General features: G+C 43.9%; 1 protein-coding gene across 1 annotated transcript in view; it reads right to left on the bottom strand.

Annotated features, from left to right (window-relative positions):
- Positions 1 to 6,968, bottom strand: part of NOX5 (NADPH oxidase 5) — a 66,007-nt gene extending 59,039 nt beyond the window's left edge. Inside the window, exon 1 of the mRNA XM_075855303.1 lies at positions 6,849 to 6,968. Within this exon, the coding sequence (XP_075711418.1) occupies positions 6,849 to 6,968 (120 nt within the window). The remainder of the gene's footprint in view (positions 1 to 6,848) is intronic.
- Between the last annotated feature and the right edge of the window lie 15,852 nt (positions 6,969 to 22,820).

Raw genomic sequence — 22,820 nt, 5'->3', positions numbered from 1 at the left:
TTAGATGCAGTGGCTCAGCACACAGTATCACACATGATAGGATTAGATATAGGGCCCAGCAGACAGTATCACACATGATCGGATTAGATACAGGACTCAGCTCGCTGACATTGCGGCTCCAGCGCTGGACCCAGGAAAGGTAAGAATAATAATTTTGCTTCTTAATGTGTTACTAATTATTTTTGTGTGTTTGTGTTTTTTTACAGGTTCGGTTGTTGGACTTCGGATACGAGGACTTCAATGTCAGCGTTTTTTTATTCTCAATAAAATGGTTAATGGGGGTTGTTTTTTTATTTCAATAAAATATTTTTTCTATTTTGCTGGTATTTTTTTAAACTTTATTATCATCTCCTTAGTAATGGCCGCTGGCTGATTGACAACCTCCATTACTAAAGCGGGGCTTAATGTTAGCCGGTGCAGAGGCTAACACTAACCCTCATTATTACCCCGGTACCCAACGCCACGAGGGGTACTGGGAAGAGCCGGGTACGAACCAGTACCCGACCATCTGTATTGACGGTCAGGCACCGGGGCAGCCGCAGGCTGGTAGTGTTAGGCTGGGGAAGGCCAAAAACAGTGGTCCATACCCACCCCGGTAATGTTAGGCTGCTGCTGCTGTGTTGTTTCTGGCTGGTTATGAAAATTGGGTTTCTGTTTATCTCCATTTCACAAGGTTTCCGTTTTATTGGCGATATCAATAGAGTAGTCGACTGTATCCACCTGTAATCTATCACATCTAATTTAGATGTGATAGATTACAGGTGGATACAGCGTGTCAGAGACACACAGGACCCACTGACACTGAACCCATCAGTCCCACAGACCTGACAAGTTCAGGATTCAGCGTAAGATACAGCTGTTCTGTATACACGATACAGAGCAGCTGTATCTCAAAAAGTAAAAAGATTTTTTTATAAAAACGAATTCTAAAGTTGCACAAAACACACTGACTGACATTTAAAAAAAAAAATCCCTTTCAAAGGTGTACATAACCTTTAATGCAAACAATCAGATCGTAACAACCATTGTCCAGTAAAACACGCAGCACATGCAGTTTTACCAAAAGTCGGTGCAGTTTTTAAATGATTGTTAATGTCTGCAAACAAACTCCATGGACATTAACAATCATTTGAAAACTGCGCTGACTCGTGGGAATGCAGCATGTTGACGTGGTTTGCAGCTGTATCGTTGTAAGACAGCAGCTACTATATGTATATAATGTACGGGTATGTTCACACAGGGCAGATACGCTGTGTAAAAGCACTGCCCTGTGGTGCAGTTTTTCGACCAGGAATGGCCGCTGCGGAAAACTGAGCAGAAAAAAAAATGGATACTTACCATGGCGACGCTTCCCTCCTACATCCTGCAGCCCTGGGTTGATGTTTCATCCCATGTGACTGCTGCAGCCTGCGATTGACTGCAGCGGTCACATGGGATGAAACGTCGTCCCAGGAGGCCGGCCCGGAAAAAGAAACAGAATTCTGGGTAAGTATAAGATTACAATTTTTCCTGAGTTGCGTTTTTTGCAGCAGCATCACTGCGTTTCCGCCGCAAAAAAACACAACATCTGCTATTCGTTGCGAGTTTTACTTCCCCATTGAATTAGATTGGGGAAAACCCGAAACAAATAAGCAGCATTTACGCAAATACAATTAACATACTGCAGATTTAAAAAAACGGACCGCAGGTCAATTACTGAGCCTTTTTCCCGCTCATCGTGTGGGTGAGATTTGTTCAAATCTCATCCACTCTGTTGCTACTGCATTTGGGCTTGTCCACACATAACGGAATTGCTGCGAATTTTCCATCCGAAATTGCGGACGGAAAATACGCAGCAAAATACAGTAGCAGCAAAGTGGATGATACTTATCAAATCCCATCCACACTCTGCGTAAAATTTCTGACCAGAAATTGACCTGCGGTGCGTATTTTTCGTACTGCAGCATGTCAATTCCTGCTGCGGAAAGTGGACTGAATGGCTGCGTTCTTCAGAGATGTCACCATCCCCCAGCATTGTGAAAAACGCCGCAAAATCTGCACCATTTTATGCAGCAAAAACCCAAGAAATGATGCTGTTTTTCCACAGCAGAATTTCTACTAGTTGCTGCAGAAATTTTCTGTAGCAATTCCAATACGTGTGGAGAAGCCCTTATACTGCGGATTTAGGGTTTGTCCACACACACAACAGAATTGCTGCAGAAAATTTCTGCAGCAATTCCGTTGAAAGTCATAGGCACACATGAACACACATGAACACGTACACATCACACACTATAAATACACACATGAACACATCACACACTATATATACACACATGTGCACATCAGACCCACTATATATACACACATGAACACATCACACACCATATATACACATGTACACATCACATACACTATATATACACACACATGTACACATCACACACTATATATACACATGTACACATCACACACTATATATACACACATGTACACATCACACACTATATATACATATGTACACATCACATACACTATATATACACACATGAACACATCACACACTATATGTACACATGTGTACACATCACATACACTATATATATATATATATATATATATATATATATACACACATGTACACATCACAGACACACAAATATGCACATTACATGCACACATTATATACATTGTAACCTCACATGCACTTACCTTTTATGTAGGATAATTGTGAAAGGAGTTCTGCAGCTTGATGGCCCGACACAGTGCCGCAGACAGTCTTCCCTCTCCCTCCTTCACGTCCCGACTGATAGCAGCAGCCCGAGGAGAGGTGTAAAGAGTAGGGAGGGGGGCTGGAGGGGAGATTTGTTAGCAGCACAGACTACAGCTGCTGCTACAGTCGGGCGGCAGTTCTTAGCTGCTGTGCCCTGCACCTGAGACCAGAAGCTCACCTAGAAGGCAGGCCGCAGACACTGATCGTTGGCGCCCACCTCTAAGTTGCGCCCGGGGCACATGCCCCGCCTGCCCCACCTAGCTACGTCCCTGCTTTAGGGCCACATATGGGGTATTGATTGAGTAACAAATTGTGTGGAGTTTTTTCACCTATTAAACCCTTGTGAAAATAAAAAATAGGGAGCTAAAACTACATATTTTTGGAAAAATGTTAATTTTACACTGCGTAATTCTCACAAAATCTTTGAAACACGCATGGGGTCACAATGCTCCCTAAACTTCTAGATAAATGCAGAGGGGTGTAGTGCAAATGCGGCATGGCGCCCAAACACCAATCAAGCAAAGTTTGCATGCCAAATGGCGCTCCTGTCTTTCTGAGCCCTGTCGTGTGTCCAAATAGCAGTTTATGACCACATATGCCGTACTCGGGAGAAATTTCTTTACAAATGTTGGGGGCTTTTTCTCCTTTATTCCTTGTGTAAATGAAAAAATTAAACATTTTAGTGGAATAGTAGATTTTTATTTTCACGCCCTAATTCCAATAAATTCAGCAAAAAAGCAGTGGAGTCAAAATACTCACTATACTGCTAGATATATTCCTTTAGGGGTGTAGTTTGGCAAATGGGGTAACTTTTGGGAAGTTTCCACTGTTTTGGTCCCTCAGGGTCTTTGCAAATGCAACATGACACCCGAAAACCATTCCAGCAGAACTTGAGTTCCAAAAGTCAAATAGCGCTCCATCCCTTCTTAGCCCTGCCGTGTGTCCAAACAACAGTTTATTACCACATATGGAGTATTGACGTGCTCAGATAAGTTTGCTTTACAAATGTTATGGTGCTTTTTCTCTTTTATCTATTGTGAAAATGAAAAAAATCTTAGCAAAACCTGCATTTTATTAGAAAAAAATAAGATTTTCAATTTCACAGCCTAATTCCAATAAATTCAGCAAAAAACCCATGTGGTCAAAATGCTCAATATACCGCTAGAAAAATGTACTAGTTGTTTCCCAAATGGGTCACTTTTGGGGGGTTCCTCAGGGGTTTTGCAAATGCGATATGGCACCCAAAAACCAATCCAGCAAAACTTGAACTCCAAAAGCCAAATGACACTCCTTCGCTTCTGAGCTCTGCCGTGTATCCAAACAGCAGTTTATGAACACAAATGTGGTATTGCCATAATTGGGAGAAATTCCTTTTCAAATGTTGGGGTGCTTTTTCTCCTTTATTCTTTGTAAAAATTGAAAATGCCTACGTGTTATTGGAAAAAATTTAGATTTTCATTTTCACGGCCTAATTCCACTAAATTCAACAAAAAACCTGCGGGGTCAGAATCCTCCTTATACCCCTGAAAAAAAAATCCTTGAGGGGTGTAGTTTGCTAAATGGTGTCATTTTGGGGATGTTTCCACTGTTTTGGCACCACAAGACCTCTTCATACCTGACATGGTACCTAAAATATATTCTAATAAAAAGGAGGCCCCAAAATCCACTAGGTGCTCCTTCAATTCTGAGGCCTGTGTTTCAGTCCAGTAGCACACTAGGACCACATGTGGGATATTACTAAAAACTGTAGAATCTGGGCAATAAATATTGAGTTGTGTTTCCCTGGTAAAACATTCTGTATTACAGAAAAAAATGGATTAAAGTTAAATTTAGTAAAAAAAAAATATTTTGCTTTAATTAATGTGAAACGCCTAAAGAAACTTTCTAAATGTTGTTATGAATACTTTGAGGGTGGAGTTTTTAAAATGGGAAATTTTATGGATGGGTTTCTAATATGTAGGCCCCTCAGAGCCACTTCAAAACTGAACTGGTCCGTACAAAAATTGAAGTTTTGGAAATTTTCTTGAAAATGTCAGAAATTGCTGCTAAAGTTATAAGCCTTGTAACATCCTAGAAAATAAAAGGACATTCAAAAAACTATGCCAACATGAAGTAGACATATGGGAATGTTAATTAGTAACTATTTTGTGTGGTATTACTGTCTGTCTTACAAGCAAATACATTTAAATTTAGAAAATGATAATTTTTCTAAAAAAATTTGTGTTTTTCACAAATAAACACTGAACGTATCGACCAAATTTTACCACTAACATAAAGTACATTGTGTCACAAGAAGACAATCCCAGAAACACTTGGATACATAAAAGCATTCCAAAGTTATTACCGCATAAAGTGTCAGATTTGAAAAAATTGGCCTGGTCCATAAGGCCAAAACAGGCTGCGTCCTTAAGGGGTTGACGCTGTGGCACCTTCAGAGCAGCGAGCTCCAGTCGTTCGCTGTGCTGGGAACTGCAGCCTGACTGAAGTTCACAGCACACAATGGAAGCGCCACTGTAAAGGGGCTGCTGCCCCTCATTCTCAGGATTGGTTGAGGTCCGAGCGGTGGGACCCTCACTGATCATAAAGTGATGGCAAGAATTTGTTCACTCACTCCGGAGCGCTATGACCTAAAGGGTGGGATCCTGGGTGGTGGACCACCTCTATGACATCCAAATAGCCTAATAAGACATATGGACAAGTGTTGTCTTTTATGGGACAACCCCTTTAAGGACGATGGCTGTGGAATGAACATTGTTTTTGAATCATATCAACAAGAAATTATATATAGGTGTAACATGTACTTTGATCTCCATAAACCTATTACATTCATAGACTGGCTTACATGGATGTCCATATGTAAATAAACACCTGCAGTATAGAACCCTTCTATTTACCATTGTGCAAAATCTAATTTTCAGAATTTTTCCTCATGACAGAATAAGTGTCAATCTGAAACTAAAGTTAAAGTTTGCTTACAGTAAACCTCCAGTTATATTAGGGAACTAAATTGTATTAAATTCCCCAATATACATTCTGTAACGTCCAGGTCGGGTTTACTCACCACCTGACGCCCGCAGCCAGGGCCGCCATCAGGAATTTCAGGGCCCCCTACAGCTAAATTTTCTGGGCCCCCCTACCGTGGCACCGCCTGTTAACGGTACTCTGTCCAGCACTATATCATGGTACACAGGGCCGCCATCAGGGGGGTATTAGGGGTACTGATGTGAGAGGCCCGGCCAAACCTCATTGAAAGGGGGGCCCAGCAAACTGCCGCGACTTGCCTTTGGTAGAAAAAAACAGGCCCCTGCAATGGGGCCCGTTTTTTTCACCAAAAGAACGTCGTGAGCTGCGGGCCCGCCTTTCAATTAGGTTTGGCCGGGCCTCTCACATCAGTACCCCTAATACCCCCCCTGATGGCGGCCCTGGGTAGCATGGAGTTTGTCATGGGGGCCGTCAAACACCGCCGCCTGTGCGACCGATCGCGCGCACCCGCAAACTCCCGGGCATGCGCACCCGCGACCGCCTGGAACCGCGCACCGAATTTTGAGGCAGATTTTGACCTGCCCACACTATCTTGCCGCGTTTTACACTAACAACGCTCAGGCAAGGATCAGAAGGGCAGGGCCCTTCTTATAGTCCAGGAAATCATGGGCAGTTGATGATTTCCACATGTGCACGTGCTGGCCCTTTAAGGCCGGGCACGAGCGTGTGCGAACACCCTACGGGACACAGCGGACCTGAGCTTAAGTGAGCGATGGCGTCTCCTAGGAAGGAGATGCGAGGCAGCGCTCACTGATCCATGGCTGCGGGCAGGGCCGCCATCAGGGGGGTATTAGGGGTACTACTGTAGGGGGCCCGGCCAAACTTAATTGAAAAGGGGGCCCGGCAACTGCCGCGACTTGCCTTTGGTAGAAAAAAACAGGCCTATATTATTGTGTTGCAGTACACTATCATTAGATATAGTATGAAGGTTTGTTCTGACCATTCATGGGGCGTTAAGATTATGGAGGATGGACAACATTATATATCAGTTATGTTCAATGTTAAAATATCTTATATTGTATAACTAATAATAGTTCAAAAGGTCTGAACCAACCTCTTTAACTTTCAGGGCGGTCTTGAATTCTTCTTGGTCAATTTCTTTGTCTGCTCCAGCAATGCTCTCGAACTGCTTGGTTACCCACTCCAGCCACTTTGCATCCTCATCTGCACTCATGGTTCTAGAATAAGAAATAACACGTAACAACATGACAGCCCACAGAGCAAAGTGATATGTGACCTATATGGACTTGGATATATGGATCAGTTTACTGTTATTACTAAAACAGTTTATTTCTTATCTAGGAAATCTTCAACATCTGACCTGCACACATTGAATAGAAACGTTTCAACTGTTTTACCACCATGAATTAGCATACCAACTATCAGTGTCTCATGGACAAATATGCAGGTCTGTCATTTTAAACATCTTTTCCAGATACACCTGGGCTTCACACATTGTTCTACACTCTTTATTTACAGCTCTCCTCTACTAAGCCCATCCTTTATGCTCCACACACCTCCACTCTATTTGTCAAGCCATTACTGAACTACTGAGCTTCTTCAACAAAACCCCCATTCAGCCCAGCCTAGGTAACACCACTTATCAACAAATGAGTATATAGGGAGCCAACACAACAGTGGGCCATATCTCAGGAGGGAGGGGGGGGGGGGGTCCTGGAAAAAACCCAAAAACAGTGCTGGAATCAGGGAGACAGCGCTATTTGGGTCATTAAACCAGTTTAACTGATATGACCTAGTGACAGATCCTCTTTAAATGATAACATTTAGGCTTTCTAATACTATATTCTGGCTCTGTTCACACCACATTCTTTGCATCCTGTTGTACTGTACTCTGTAATGGCCTACGCACCCCGCCACCGGAATCTTATAGTTGCCTCCTCCCAGCGTCTTCTTCGTCCTGCTCAGCGCCGCTCCTCTCTTCTAAGCTTCTGGCGGCCACCCACACTCTAAATTGGGTCCTAATGTGCTTTTGATTTTCCCAGCTGACCCTCGGCATAAACGCCCTTCCCTCTCTGGACTCATTGCCAGAGTAATTTGGTTCTCTAAGTGTTCCTTGAGTCTCTGCTATCCTGTCTATTGAATTCTTGTGTTTGACAGCCTGTATCTTAACTATCCATGCCTGCCGCCTGACCTGACCATTTGCTTCCATAGTTGTGGCAAACCACTGCCGCCTGTAATGTCCGTGGCTGCGGGCTGTCAGCTACAACCTCCCCCTGACAGCCGCAGCCACGAGTCGGCAAGCGCTGGCCCCAGCATCCTCCTCAGGAAACGCCAGCGCTCGCGTCCACTCACCTCTGCCGGATTCCGTAGGGTGCACCGGACCTCATGGACGAACTTTGATCCGTGAGTACCCTGGAATATAAGAGGGATCCAGCCCCTTAGTTCTATGCTGGAGTGTTGTTGTGTTCCCTATAGTTTGTCTATGTGATGGCCTCCTAGTGTGTTTCCTGTTCCAGTCCCTGTCCCTATACTTGTTTCCACTTCCTGTACCTAGCAATCCATACCTTCCTGGTCTAGCACGGAGCTGTGCCAAAGTCGTGCTGCGCTACTAACACGTCTGACCTGCTTGCCCTCGCCTGACGTCTGCCTGCTACCTAAGTCCAAGCCAAGCCTGTCCTGCTGCTGTCTGAGCTGTCATAGGTACCTATAGAACTATAGACAGTCACCTGCTCCCTGTTGGCAGGCTGCCTTACCGCCAAGGCGGTACGGCCAAGTGGGTCCACAGAACCTTCGTGACACCGCCTGCCCTGACCATTTGTAAAAATTTAATAAAAAGTGATAAAAAACTTGCATGTACCCCATTTTTTGTACCCTTATTTATAACAATTAGTTTTTACCTTGTAAAATATAAAGAAAAAATATATAAATGTGTTATCGCCGTAATCGCATTTTAATTGCACGGTGAACGCCATAAAAACTAAGCTAAAAAAACAATAGGGGAATCGCTGTCTTTTTTCCCATTCCACCTCACAAACCATTTTTTTCCATTTCCTAGTAAATTATATGGTACAATAAATGGTGCCATGAAAAACTACAACTTGTCCAGCAAAAATCAAACCCTCAAATGGCTAAATTAACGGAAAAATAAAAAAGTTCTGGCTTTTGAAAGGTAGGGAGGAAAAAATGAAAATGTAAATCAGAAAAATGGCTGCGGCGGGAATGGGTTTATAACAGGATGCAAAAGGATTCCTATCAAGTTACACCCAGTTGCCATTGACTTCTATTTACAAAAACCAACAACAAGATCCCTCTGGACAGAATAAGGCAGCCTGCATCATTTTTGGGTCCTATAGCATCCTGTTTTAAAGTAAAAGTGACCAAAAAGTAAAACAGTACCTTACAACAGAAAAAGTTTGTGTACAAAGCCTTAGATGTGTTGACTTCTTTCCCAGACATCTCTGAGTAACCTGAATTCAGTTTGGTATCTCTACTGTAAAAGTAACAGGTCTTTGCTTCTGTGTTCTGGGGCACCAGGTGGAGCCCTAGTTCGGAAACACTTCTGTAAACAGTATGCAGTGAGCTCTTAAAAGGGTTGTCCACGACCGACACCCGGACCCCGGACTGATCAGCTGCTCCTGATGCCTGCAGGCACCAGATGTCATTGCACACTATGCAGTGTACAGAGATTGAAGCAGATGGCTCTGTACACTGCATTCACTTGAATAGGAGCAGAGCGGCAGTACTGCAGCTTGGCCGCTATTCTGTGACCAGAGCGAACTGTTTCCGGCATATACTTCCGGTGCACGGAGGCAGCGGGAGCAGCTGATCGGCGCGGGGTCCGGTTGCCGGACCCCCACTGATCATATACTGATAACCTATCCTGTCGATAGGTCATCAGTTGTCCGGTCGTGGACAACCCCTTTAAGTTCCCCCTAGTGGTGGCTACAGGCAGCCGGAATTTAATAATTTTTTTAGTTACAATAGTTTTGGATATATTGAGCTTAAATAAATACCAAAATGGAATTCAAGTTTGGACACTTCTAGTCATCTGTGGATTATTATATAACTTATCTACATTAGTCTGAGATCCTAAAGTGAAAACAGCAGAAATATGATGATGACTACAGCGAAGGATGACAGAGAGTAAGAATTACATTTTAGTAATGGCTGTGTAGGTAATAGCAAAGACTTATAAGAATGGGTCAGATATATTAAGCAAAATGTTGCAGAATTCTGGCACAAATTGCACCAAAAATGTGGGGTACATGGTGTGTGCCAAATTTATGTGTTTTAGACACTGTTTGCACCTTCCTAGACAGTTTTAAAATGTGTCTAGCAAAATGGGCGTGGCTAAGAGATGTGGTCAAATGCGGGAGATCTTTAAATGGTGTGCGCCATTTTTTGGCGTAAAATTTTGATGTAGTGTATGTGAGCCATGAGGTGGCGTAAGGAAAAGTGTCTAACAGAACTAGCAAATGCGCCAAATTTATCATACAGCGTGCGTCCACGTTATAAATTTGGCGCAGTTTCTGCCTGCCTCGTCTAGTTTTATACTGTCATATCTTTAAGACAGTATTAATAAATCTCCCCAATATGTCTTGTGTCTTGTCAGATGCATCTGTAGATCAGGCTAAGTGTTCTCTGGCTGTGACAGTCCTGATATCTCCAGTAGGGGGATATTGTCACTAAAACAAAAGAGACAGTCATGTTGGCTTTTAATAGGGACAGCTGCTTTCCAGAATGCAGTCAGCATGTTACTTGTATACTTGGCAGTGTTGTACATATGATATCACATCCCACTTCCAAACAATAAGGCTACATTCACACGAGTGTATCAGATTCACGCGCATGAAAAACGTGCGTAAATCCGTTCGTGTGCGTTGCGTTATTGCATCAGTGTGTTTTGCGAGTGGCATGTGTTTTTCACACACTCGCAAAGCACATCTTTTTTCAATGGAATTGATGCTCAAATCCCGCACAGCACACGGATGTGCATCCGTGTGTTGTGCGTGATTTTCACGCACCCATTGACTTCATTAGGAGCATGAAAAACACAGCAATACAGTACATGCAGTGAGTTTCACGCAAGGGACACACGCTGCGTGGAAACTCCTGCATGTGTGAATGGCCCCATTGAAATCAATGGGTCAGTGTGCTGTGCGTGATTTTTCACGCACAGCACACGGACGAGTTTTACGCTCGTCTGAATGAGTCCTTAGGGCCTTATTCACACGAACGTGTTAACGGACGGACGTTGAAATAACGGCTGTCACACGGACCTATGTAATTCAATGTGGCCGTTTACACGGCCGTTGTTTCAACGGACCGTGTGAAGGGTCTGTGAGAAAATGGGACATGTCCTATTTTTTCACACTTCACGCATCCCTCCATAGACTCTAGTCTATTGGGGAATGCGTGATATCGCATCACGCAGATATTTAAATAACCCCCTGAACTGTCAATGGGGCGTGTAATGGGCAAGGGGGCATGTAACATCGCTGTGACACTGTCCAATCAGCTATGGACAGTGTCACAGCAAGAGCTGGAAAGGAGAGCGTGTGCATGCGCACGCACAGCTCGGACCTGAGCGAGCATGCGCGCTCATTCTCTCACTCTTCAGCTCTTGGCAGACAAGCTGAACAAGAGCTGGAGAGAAGAGAGCGAAAGCGTGTGCGCACACGCAGCTCCGCTGCCACCACGGAACAGAAGAGGAGAAGAAGAATGTGAATTGTTTTTCTTCTGTTCCATGGCGGCGGGAGTATCTTCGGCAGCGGCATCGGAGCTATGTGCGCATGCACGCATGCTCTCACTCACAAGCTCTCGGCAGACAAGACTGTGTGATCTCTGTGAAACTCTCTTCTAAAAAGCAACAATATGTGTGAATAAGGGTGAATATCTTGCTGTCTAATTTGACCAAAAAGCTATAAAAATAATGTTCTGGATACACGTTACACAAGATGCAATGTGACCTATGATGTATGAATACATGGCATATGAATCCACTATATATGTATGTTAGTATTTTTCAAATGTATGCTTAGGTGAAAGGTTCTCTTTAAAGTAATCTAATAGTAGTGCACAGGTCGCACACCCCAAAGCTGATGCTGCATACTGTCTCTTTGCTAGGGCTTGTTTACACGAGCGTGTTATTCGTCCGTGGGACGCGCGTGATTTTCACGTGTGTCGTATGGACCCATAATAGTCTATGGGGCCGTGCAGACAGTCCGTGAATTTTGTGCAACGTGAGTCCGTTGCAAAAAACTCACGACATGTTCTATATTTGTGCGCTGTTCGCGCATCACGCACCCATTAAAGTCAATGGGTGCGTGAAAACCACGCATGTCACACGGAAGCACTTCCGTGCGAACAGCGTGATTCGCACAACAGTAGTGAAAAGGATGAATGAAAACAGAAAAGCACCACGTGCTTTTCTGTTTACAAACATCCAAACGGAGTGTCATAATGATGGCGGCTGCGCTAAAATCACGCAGCCACGCATCATATGGTGATGACACACGGAGCTGTTAAGTGCCTTTTGCGCACGCAAAACGCCGCGTTTTTTGCATGCGCAAAACGCACACGCTCGTGTAAACGAGGCCTTATAGCATTAGCTACCCAGATAAAATATAGTCATTTTAATTCTAATTATGTTGTATAATTGTATATATCGTTGTTATTCATCACTCAGCTGTACTAAGCCAAGCTAAGGTGAAGTACATAAAATCTTAAAGCATTTTGCGAGAACAGCGCAGCAATTAGCGCGGCTCAGCCGCATTGTGTACCGACACCCTAACCCCTTTATTTATGTGAATAAAAAGGTACAAGTGCAGCGATCAATAGTGGTCCCAATGCACAGATCCCCACAAATCTTCTGATATGTCTCAGTAAGGGTATGTTCACACATCAACGCAAAAGACGTCTGAAATTACGCAGCTGTTTTCAGACGAAAACAGCTCCTGAATTTCAGAAGTTTTTACAAGTGCATGCGTTTTTCACGGCGTCCATTACGGATGTAATTGGAGCTGTTTTTCAATGGAGTCAATGAAAAACGGCTCCAATTACGTCCCAAGAAGGGTCCTGCACTTCTTTGACGCGTAAAATGACAGCAATGGGCAGATGTTTGCCGACGTATTGGAGCCGTCTTTTCAGCCGTAATTCGAGGCGTAAAACGCCTCCATTACGTCTGAAAATAGGTCGTGTGCACCCTAACAAGTCATATGTAAGGGTGAACCGTTCCTTGAAGCATTGTACGCCAGGTATGATTCGATCTCAAAGTAAACATTGCTTCTACATATAAGCTATATAACATTATAAACATGATCGATCGGTAAAGCTGACATAATAGGGAATAAAATCTAACTTACAGGTGAAATAGTGTTCTCTTCCAGCGTCAGTGACTCCTGTGTCATTGGGACTATATGCTTGGAGGTGACAGGGATCTTTATATATAGGGGGCAGTACTATCACTGATTCTATGGGGACAATACAATGATTGTATACATGACAAGTTAGTGAATGCGTAAAAGAAGTCTGGTCCTGACAGGAAAAACATCAAACAAGTCCATTTTATTAGGGAACTGAAATGTCCATCTATACCACTTATTTGAGAACATTTTGATAAGTAATATTAATAGTAATAGTAATATTACTAGTAATACTAGTCTGGCTTTATCACAACCTTGCTGTACTGCTGACAACCTGCAGCACCTACTACAGCACCAACATACCCAGCAGAACAAACAAGTTAATGACCCTTGGTAGCTGGCGGGCACAATATACATAAACGCGGAAAACGGCTGCCTGCAACAGCCAAACCCAATTTCCCAGCCACCACTAATGTATAAAATAAAATAATAAATTGTACTTTAATAGCTACGTATAGCTGAACATACCACACTTAGAATTAAAAATATCACTAGCCGAGATCGGACGCACAAGGTATCACCTGATTATACAGGCATGTGTTGTATATTAACGTAGGAATGACTCTTCCCTATTCAGTTAAATTGTAAAACTAGTGGACAACAATAAGTCCGGTCATCGGCAGTGTTTAAAATATTAACAGCCCCCCCGACATGTTTCGCTACTAAGTAGCGTCCTCAGGGGTACACGGGGCTAATGGCGGCGCAAAATGAAAATGATCCTAATATAGACACGCAAGATGACGCGTCCGAAGGTGTGTCGGGCCAGATGGCCTATGGCGATAGAGGAGACACAGATGCCTCTCAGCTGCATTTGGTTGACGAATGAACAACTAGATAAGATAGCTCAATCAGAGACCTGAGACCGGAGGAAGCAAAATCAATAAATCAAAGTCATCTGGAATCATTCGGTGCATTGGCACTTTTGACGCCTATTCTCCTCAAGTTGTCCAGATTCTACAAAGACACTGGGCTATCCTGACGGCTGACCCTGATCTCAGGGATGTGGTGATGGCCAATCCGAGTGTCACTTATCGTAGGGGCAGGAATTTACGGGAGTTCTTGGTGCATAGCCATTATTCCAAACAATCCAACACTCCTTCAACATGGCTTAGATCACCCCTGAAGGGCTTCCATCCATGTGGCAGATGTTCCTTCTGCCCCCTAATGCCGACAGTTAAGAACTTTTCAAATCCCTTCGATGGCAAGTTGTATAGAATCGAACAATATTTAAATTGCCAGAGCAGTGGGGTGGTATATATTGCAAAGTGTCCTTGCCCCAAGTTGTACGTGGGTAAAACCATTCAGGAATTAAGAAGACGTGTGTCTAGACATATAAGTGCGGTGACCTGTAGCGAAGACACCGCTCTTTCTAGACACATTGTAAATTTTCATGGAGGTAACCCCAGATTGCTGAAATTTTGGGGTATAGCCCAAATCAAGATGGGACCCAGAGCGGGCAATTTGGACCGTAAACTCCTACAGGAGGAAGCGAGGTGGATCCACCGACTTAATACCATGTCTCCTATAGGTCTGAATGAGGGGTTTACCTTCAGCGCGTTTCTCTAGTTCTGCAGTGAGACATCGAATAATTCCCGTTGTTTTTTGTCCATATTATTGGACCTCTGTAGAATCACATATGTACATATAAAAATTATTTACAAACTGAACATTACTTATCTGCCATTGCGTTCTCCACATAATTGTGGAGAACTTTCTTTGAATCACCTAAATAACAGAATAACAAAATGATATGAGAATTATTTTTGATCCATTGGTTGGATTAATCGACGTATTACGTTTATTATAGCTGTGATCACATGATGGAGGCGGCTTATTGTCACTGACACTATGTCTATAATTACTGATCCTGTGTTGACCCTCAGAGATATGGCATATCTCCAATTGGAGATTTTTGAGATACATTTTGGTCATGAATGACATTTTCTTTGCTCCCCCCCTTCCCCTTGTTTCTTTGGGGAATTACCACACTATCTGATGCGTGTAGACGCATGGGGACGTCACTCTTTGAACTTGACTTATGTTGGTACATATGTGCCCTGATTATCTGGATATTTTGATTTGAAATTGTCAACCTGGTCTTAATATGGCAGCCGAGTGGCAAATATACACTTTGGGCTGCCTATTCAATCAATTTATATTTGTCTTGATGGACTATGTGCTCCTCTGTATTCAGTTACACTCACACCGGCTTGACTGTTAGATATATTCTCGTTGAGTGTCGTTTAGGGGTACCGCTGCACATAGTGTTACACATCGATAGACACAGTGAGCCTCTCTGGCACTAAGTCATTGTTTCATACATCTACGCATGCGCCGGTGACTCACTCCGTGAGTCGCAATCTAAGTTGGTTTGAATGCACTAAGTCCTTCTTTTGCCCCCATGCGCATGCGTCGACTCAGGTCTCTGATTGAGCTATCTTATCTAGTTGTTCATTCGTCAACCAAATGCAGCTGAGAGGCATCTGTGTCTCCTCTATCGCCATAGGCCATCTGGCCCGACACACCTTCGGACGCGTCATCTTGCGTGTCTATATTAGGATCATTTTCATTTTGCGCCGCCATTAGCCCCGTGTACCCCTGAGGACGCTACTTAGTAGCGAAACATGTCGGGGGGGCTGTTAATATTTTAAACACTGCCGATGACCGGACTTATTGTTGTCCACTAGTTGTTTTACAATTTAACTGAATAGGGAAGAGTCATTCCTACGTTAATATACAACACATGCCTGTATAATCAGGTGATACCTTGTGCGTCCGATCTCGGCTAGTGATATTTTTAATTCTAAGTGTGGTATGTTCAGCTATACGTAGCTATTAAAGTACAATTTATTATTTTATTTTATACATTAGTGGTGGCTGGGAAATTGGGTTTGGCTGTTGCAGGCAGCCGTTTTCCGCGTTTAAACATACCCAGCAGTGCTCTCTGAAGCAATAAAGCTGACAGCAGAGGACCCCTTGCAAGAACAGTATATGGGCCCCTTAGGGCAAAGCCACACGTGGCGGAATTGCTCTTGAATTCCGCTGCGGACACTCCGCAGCGTTAATCCGCAGCGGAGCCGTTTCTCCATTGACTTCCACTTCTATTTAGTAAGGTTCGTTTAGACGAGGCTGAAAATTCCGCTGCGGAGCATAGGCTGCGGTGCGGAATTTGGTGTCCGCAGCATGCAATGGATGTTGCGGAGTTGTGGCGGACTGGTTGAGGACTCATGGCGGAATTTCTGCATTGACTTCAATGGAGATTCTAATTTCCGCAATGAAGTCCGCAGCTGTCATGCACATGTTATGTGTGCTGCGGATGTGTCTTGCTTTTTTGACATGACATTTCTTCATTCTGGCTGGACCTATGTATTTCTAGGTCTACAGCCAGACTGAGGAAGTCAATGGGGCTCCCGTAATGACGGGAGCGTTGCTAGGAGACGTCAGTAAATAGTCACTGTCCAGGGTGCTGAAAGAGTTAAGCGATCGGCAGTAACTGTTTCTGCACCCTGGACAGTGACTACCGATCCCAATATACATCAACCTGTAAAAAAAATAGAAGTTCATACTTACCGAGAACTCCCTGCTTCTGTCTCCAGTCCGGCTTCCCAGGATGACGTTTCAGTCTAAGTGACGGCTGCAGCCAATCACAGGCTGCAGCGGTCACATGGACTGCCGCGTCATCCAGGGAGGTCGGGCTGGATGCCGAAAGAGGGACGCGTCACCAAGACAACGGCCGGTAAGTATGAAATTCGTTTACTTTCACTAGGGAAAGTGCTGGCCCTTCTCTCTATCCTGCACTGATAGAGAGAAGGGAAGCACTTTTACCGCAGTCCGCAGCAGCTAGTCCGCATCAATTTACTGCACATTTTGGGCAGATCCGCCGCAGAATCTGCAACGCAGATTCTGTGCGGCATTGATGCGGACAGTTGCGGAGGAAATCCGCCACGTGTGGGCATGCCCTTAGGGTATGTTCACACACAGAGTCAAAAACTTCTCAAAATACAGAGCTGTTTTCAAGAGAAAACAGCTCCTGATTTTCAGACGTTTTTTGTGCCACTCGCGATTTTCGCTGCGTTTTTTACGGCCAAGAAGTGTCCTGCACTTCTTTTTCATGGCTGTTTATTTACGCGTAAAAAAACGCTGCGAAAAACGCTCAGTCGGCACAGAACGCCGTTTTCTCATTGAAATCAATGGGCAGATGTTTGGAGGCGTTCTGCTTCCGATTTTTCGGGCGTTTACGGGGCGAAAAACGGCTGAAAATAGGCCGTGTGAACATACCCTTACTCTCAAATTGCTCACCATACAGAAGCCGTCATAAGTTTCTCTTACAATCCATCAGTAATTGTAAGCCATGAAATTCATTAGCCCAGTCCCCTACATGGAATCTACTAGACAGTAGGAATCTGGTGACAGTGGGCCCCCACCTACTGGGCCCCAATTCAGCTGCACAGGTTGTACATATGACATGTCCGCCCCTGGTCATTATCATGAGAAAGGAAATGTTCAAAAGGAAGGCCACGCTACTTTTACAATATATGCCACTTGGAATGAATGATATCTGTCCGAACAAAATAACACCAAAAAACTGGCATACTTGCTCTAGTAAATCTTCTCCATTATTTCAGAGATTATAGTGGACCACACTAGGAAATATTCCTACAATTGCCCACATTTATCATGCAGTTTACAGCAGGTTTTGACTTTTCTCGTCACTTGCGAAATTTGGAAAGTGACGAGACAAGTGGGTGTGATCTCCAAAAAAACATATTTTCAGTCAAATTTATTCAGTAAAAAGCCTAAAGATTGTGTACATTTTATTGCAAATCTACACATGCTCATAGATTTATTTTTCTGCCTCTAAGGCCGGATTCACACGAGCATGGGCGTTTTGCGTGCGCAAAAAACGCGGCGTTTTGCGTGCGCAAAAGGTCCATAACAGCTCAGTGTGTCAGCAGCATATGCTGTGTGGATGCGTGACTTTCGCGCAGCCGCCATCATTATGACACTCTGTATGTATGTTTGTAAACAGAAAAGCACATGGTGCTTTTCTGTTTTCACTCATAGTTTTTACTGCAGTTGCGCGAATCACGCGCGTCACATGGAAGTGCTTCCGTGTGCTGCGCGTGATTTTCACGCACCCATTGACTTCAATGGGTGCGTGATGCGCGAGAAACGCACAAATATAGGACATGTCGTGAGTTTTACGCAGCAGACACGCTGCGTGAAACTCATGGACAGTGTGAACGGCCCCATTGACTAACATAGGTCCGTGCAAGGCGCATGAAAATCACGCGCGTTGCACGGACGTATATCACGTTCGTCTGAATAAGCCCTAATACAGTTCTTTCAACTGTGTGAAACATGGGAAGTTAGGCTATGTTCACATCTGCGTTGTTAGACCCGGCCAAAAAATGGCAGAAAAAATAGTGCAATTCGACAAAATGGTTTTGCTGTAATTACAAAACTAACGTCAGAAACCTCGATGGAAACCACAAAAAAAAAAAGACTTCCGTACCCTTAGAGTTTTTCTTTCTAATTTTTGAAGGTTGGTGCATCTTTCGTGGTCACAGAACGTGAGCTGGGTTTAGACCATCCTGAGACAAATTAGTATTCCCTACTGGGAATCAGGTTGTCACAATATTAATGGCGACTTAGGCTGGGTTAACACTTTGTGGTCAAAATGTGTTTTTTTTGCCACAAACCGCAGCAAATGATTATCGCATTTGTGCATTTTTTTACCGCACTTATTTTTTATGCAGCTTTAACCACACCTCAACGTCTGAATATAACGCCAAAATTAAAACCACTGACAGGTGAAGTAAATAACATTGATTATACCGTTACAATGGTACATGTCAAGGGATCTATATGAAGAAATGAGAGACTGCAACACTTCAAATGTTCAAACATATTTTTTCTTTAATTCACCAAAACATGGACTTGCAACGTTTCAACCCTGCCAGGGTCTTTCTCAAGCATCATGCTTGAGAAAGACCTTGACAGGGTTGAAATTAGCAAAGGTAAGACTTTGAGGGACTCTTAACAAGGGCCAAATTGTGATGGCAGGATTACAGGGTCAGAGCACCTCCAAAATGGCATGTCTTGTGGGATGTCCCCGGCACACAGTGGTTAGTACCTACCAAAAGTTTTCCAAGGACAGACAAGTGGTAACAGGGTCCTGTTTGCCCAAGGATCATTGATGCTTGTGGGCAGTGAAGGCTAGCCCATCTGGTCAGATCCCACAGAAGTACTACTGTATCACAATACTGAAAAAGTTACAGCTGACTTTGATATACAGTGAAGGAAATAAGTATTTGATCCCTTGCTGATTTTGTAAGTTTGCCCACTGTCAAAGTCATGAACAGTCTAGAATTTTTAGGCTAGGTTAATTTTACCAGTGAGAGATAGATTATATAAAAAAAAAAAGAAAATCACAGTAAAAATTATATATATTTATTTGCATTGTGCACAGAGAAACAAGTATTTGATCCCCTACCAACCATTAAGAGTTCAGCCTCTTCCAGACCAGTTACACGCTCCAAATCAACTTGGTGCCTGCATTAAAGACAGCTGTCTTACATGGTCACCTGTATAAAAGACTCCTGTCCACAGACTCAATGAATCAGTCTGACTCTAACCTCTACAACATGGGCAAGACCAAAGAGCTTTCTAAGGATGTCAGGGACAAGATCATAGACCTGCACAAGGCTGGAATGGGCTACAAAACCATAAGTAAGACGCTGGGTGAGAAGGAGACAACTGTTGGTGCAATAGTAAGAAAATGGAAGACATACAAAATGACAGTCAATCGACATCGATCTGGGGCTCCATGCAAAATCTCACCTCGTGGGGTATCCTTGATCCTGAGGAAGGTGAGAGCTCAGCCGAAAACTACACGGGGGGAACTTGTTAATGATCTCAAGGCAGCTGGGACCACAGTCACCAAGAAAACCATTGGTAACACATTACGCCGTAATGGATTAAAATCCTGCAGTGCCCGCAAGGTCCCCCTGCTCAAGAAGGCACATGTACAGGCCCGTCTGAAGTTTGCAAATGAACATATGGATGATTCTGAGAGTGATTGGGAGAAGGTGCTGTGGTCAGATGAGACTAAAATTGAGCTCTTTGGCATTAACTCAACTCACCGTTTTTGGAGGAAGAGAAATGCTGCCAATGACCCAAAGAACACTGTCCCCACTGTCAAGCATGGAGGTGGAAACATTATGTTTTGGGGGTGTTTCTCTGCTAAGGGCACAGGACTACTTCACCGCATCAATGGGAGAATGGATGGAGCCATGTACCGTCTAATCCTGAGTGACAACCTCCTTCCCTCCACCAGGACATTAAAAATGGCTCGTGGCTGGGTCTTCCAGCACGACAATGACCCGAAACATACTGCCAAGGCAACAAAGGAGTGGCTCAAAAAAAAGCACATTAAGGTCATGGAGTGGCCTAGCCAGTCTCCAGACCTTAATCCCATCAAAAGCTTATGGAGGGAGCTGAAGATCCGAGTTGCCAAGCGACAGCCTCGAAATCTTAATGATTTACAGATGATCTGCAAAGAGGAGTGGGCCAAAATTCCATCTAACATGTGTGCAAACCTCATCATCAACTACTAAAAACGTCTGACTGCTGTGCTTGCCAACAAGGGTTTTGCCACCAAGTATTAAGTCTTGTTTGCCAAAGGGATCAAATACTTATTTCTCTGTGCACAATGCAAATAAATATATATAATTTTGACAATGTGATTTTCAGTTTTTTTTTTTATATAATCTATCTCTCACTGGTAAAATTAACCTAGCCTAAAACTTCTAGACTGTTCATGTCTTTGACAGTGGGCAAAATCAGCAAGGGATCAAATACTTATTTCTTTCACTGTAAAAGTGTCAGTCCACACAGTGCATCACAGCTTGCTGCGTTTGGCGATTCATAGCCACACACCGATCAGAGTGTCCATGCTGACCCCTGTCCACTGCCCAAATAGTCTACAGTGGGCACGTGAACATTATATATGGAGCAATAGAAGAAGGTGGTCTGGTTTGATGAATCAAGTTTTCTTTTACATCATGTGTGAGGCCGGGTGTGTCGCTTACCTGGGGATAGAGATGGCACCAAGAAGCTCTATGGGAAGTAGGCAAGCCCGCGGAAGCATAAACCTAGGATAATCCTAGAGAAGGTCTGACCTCTGTGGACCCCTACCTATTCTGAGAATGAAGGGGCCACTATACTGATTTAGTGCTGTGTCCTCTTCTACATTTTCCCTGCACAGCGTGGCTCCCGACCACCAGGCTGTGCAGGGAACTGCAGCCAGACCCATTCCTTTGAATGGGGCTGCACTGTAGATCCCTGGCGCTGATACGCAGGGAAAAATAGGGAAGGGGACGCAGAGCTAAATTAGCTCTGTGGCCCCTTCATTCTCTGATTTCAGGGACCACGACGATCATAAAGTGATGGCCTATCCTAACACCCCATTCTCGGCGCCATGGAGGTCTTGGCAATCAGATGACACTCATCAGGCATATAAGAACTACATGAAAGAGTCTGAGCTGCAATACCAGCCGCAGCCTGTGGACAAGAGTGGCTCTGTACCTGGAAAAAAAAGCTGTGTGTTTTTTTAAATTCATACAACCCCACATTGACATTGTCTAAGGGTATGTTCACACGCACTGTTTTCAGACGTAATTCGGACGTTTTACGTCTCAAATTACGCCTGAAAAAACGGCCCCATTACAACTACAAACATCTGCCCATTGCTTTCAATGGGTTTTACGGTGTTGTTTCCACGAGGTGTAATTTTACCCGTCGCTGTCAAAAGACTGCGCATAAAAAGACGCCCGCGTCAAAGAAGTGCATGTCACTTCTTGGGACGTTTTTGGAGCCGTTTTTCATTGACTCCATTGAAAAACAGCTCCAATAACGTCCGTAAAATACGCCACGAAAAACGCGAGTTGTTAAAAAACGTCTGAAAATCAGGAGCTGTTTTCAGGCAGAAACAGCTCCATAATTTCAGACATATTTTGCTACTGCGTGTAAACATACCCTAATTGCACAGGAAGAAGCATCACTGGCAGACAAGGAGACAGAGTATCTCTGCCTGTGATGCTGCAACCTGCACTTGTGGCTCCTCCAAGGCAGTAGGAAATTAAAGGGGTATTCCGACCAAAGACATTTATGTCTGGAATGGGGGTAAATCATCCTCAATTTTGCAATGAAAGGTGTTCGCCAGTAGGAGGAGAGGCTGGTCGCACATGTGTTTTGCTCTCTCCATTAGGGTGAATTGAAACGATGCAGAACTTCTGTATGGATCCCGCATTTAAAAAACTGCAACTTACAGTACAATACATGTGGATGGAGTTTTAAAAACCCCTTCCACATTAAGTGGAAAAATCCCCACTGAATTAAGGGTGCGCTGTGGATTTTCTAATCCACAGCATGTCAATTCTATTGCGGATTTCTCCCTTTGTAATGTACAGGGTCAAATCTGCACTAAAATCGACATGTAAAGCCAGGTTACCACAGGTCGGATACGCTGCGTAAAAACTGCAAGGCGTTTGCGACCTGGAACCCACAGCACCTTCTGTCAACAAAATCGCTCCACATTGTGGACGTTCTGGGGGAGTATGATTTTTATTTTGTTTTCC

Source organism: Rhinoderma darwinii, chromosome 3 (genome assembly GCF_050947455.1).
Source record: "Rhinoderma darwinii isolate aRhiDar2 chromosome 3, aRhiDar2.hap1, whole genome shotgun sequence".
Lineage (NCBI taxonomy): Eukaryota > Metazoa > Chordata > Amphibia > Anura > Rhinodermatidae > Rhinoderma > Rhinoderma darwinii.
Note: the sequence above shows the minus strand (reverse complement) of the source record. Positions and strands in the feature narration are given on the sequence as shown.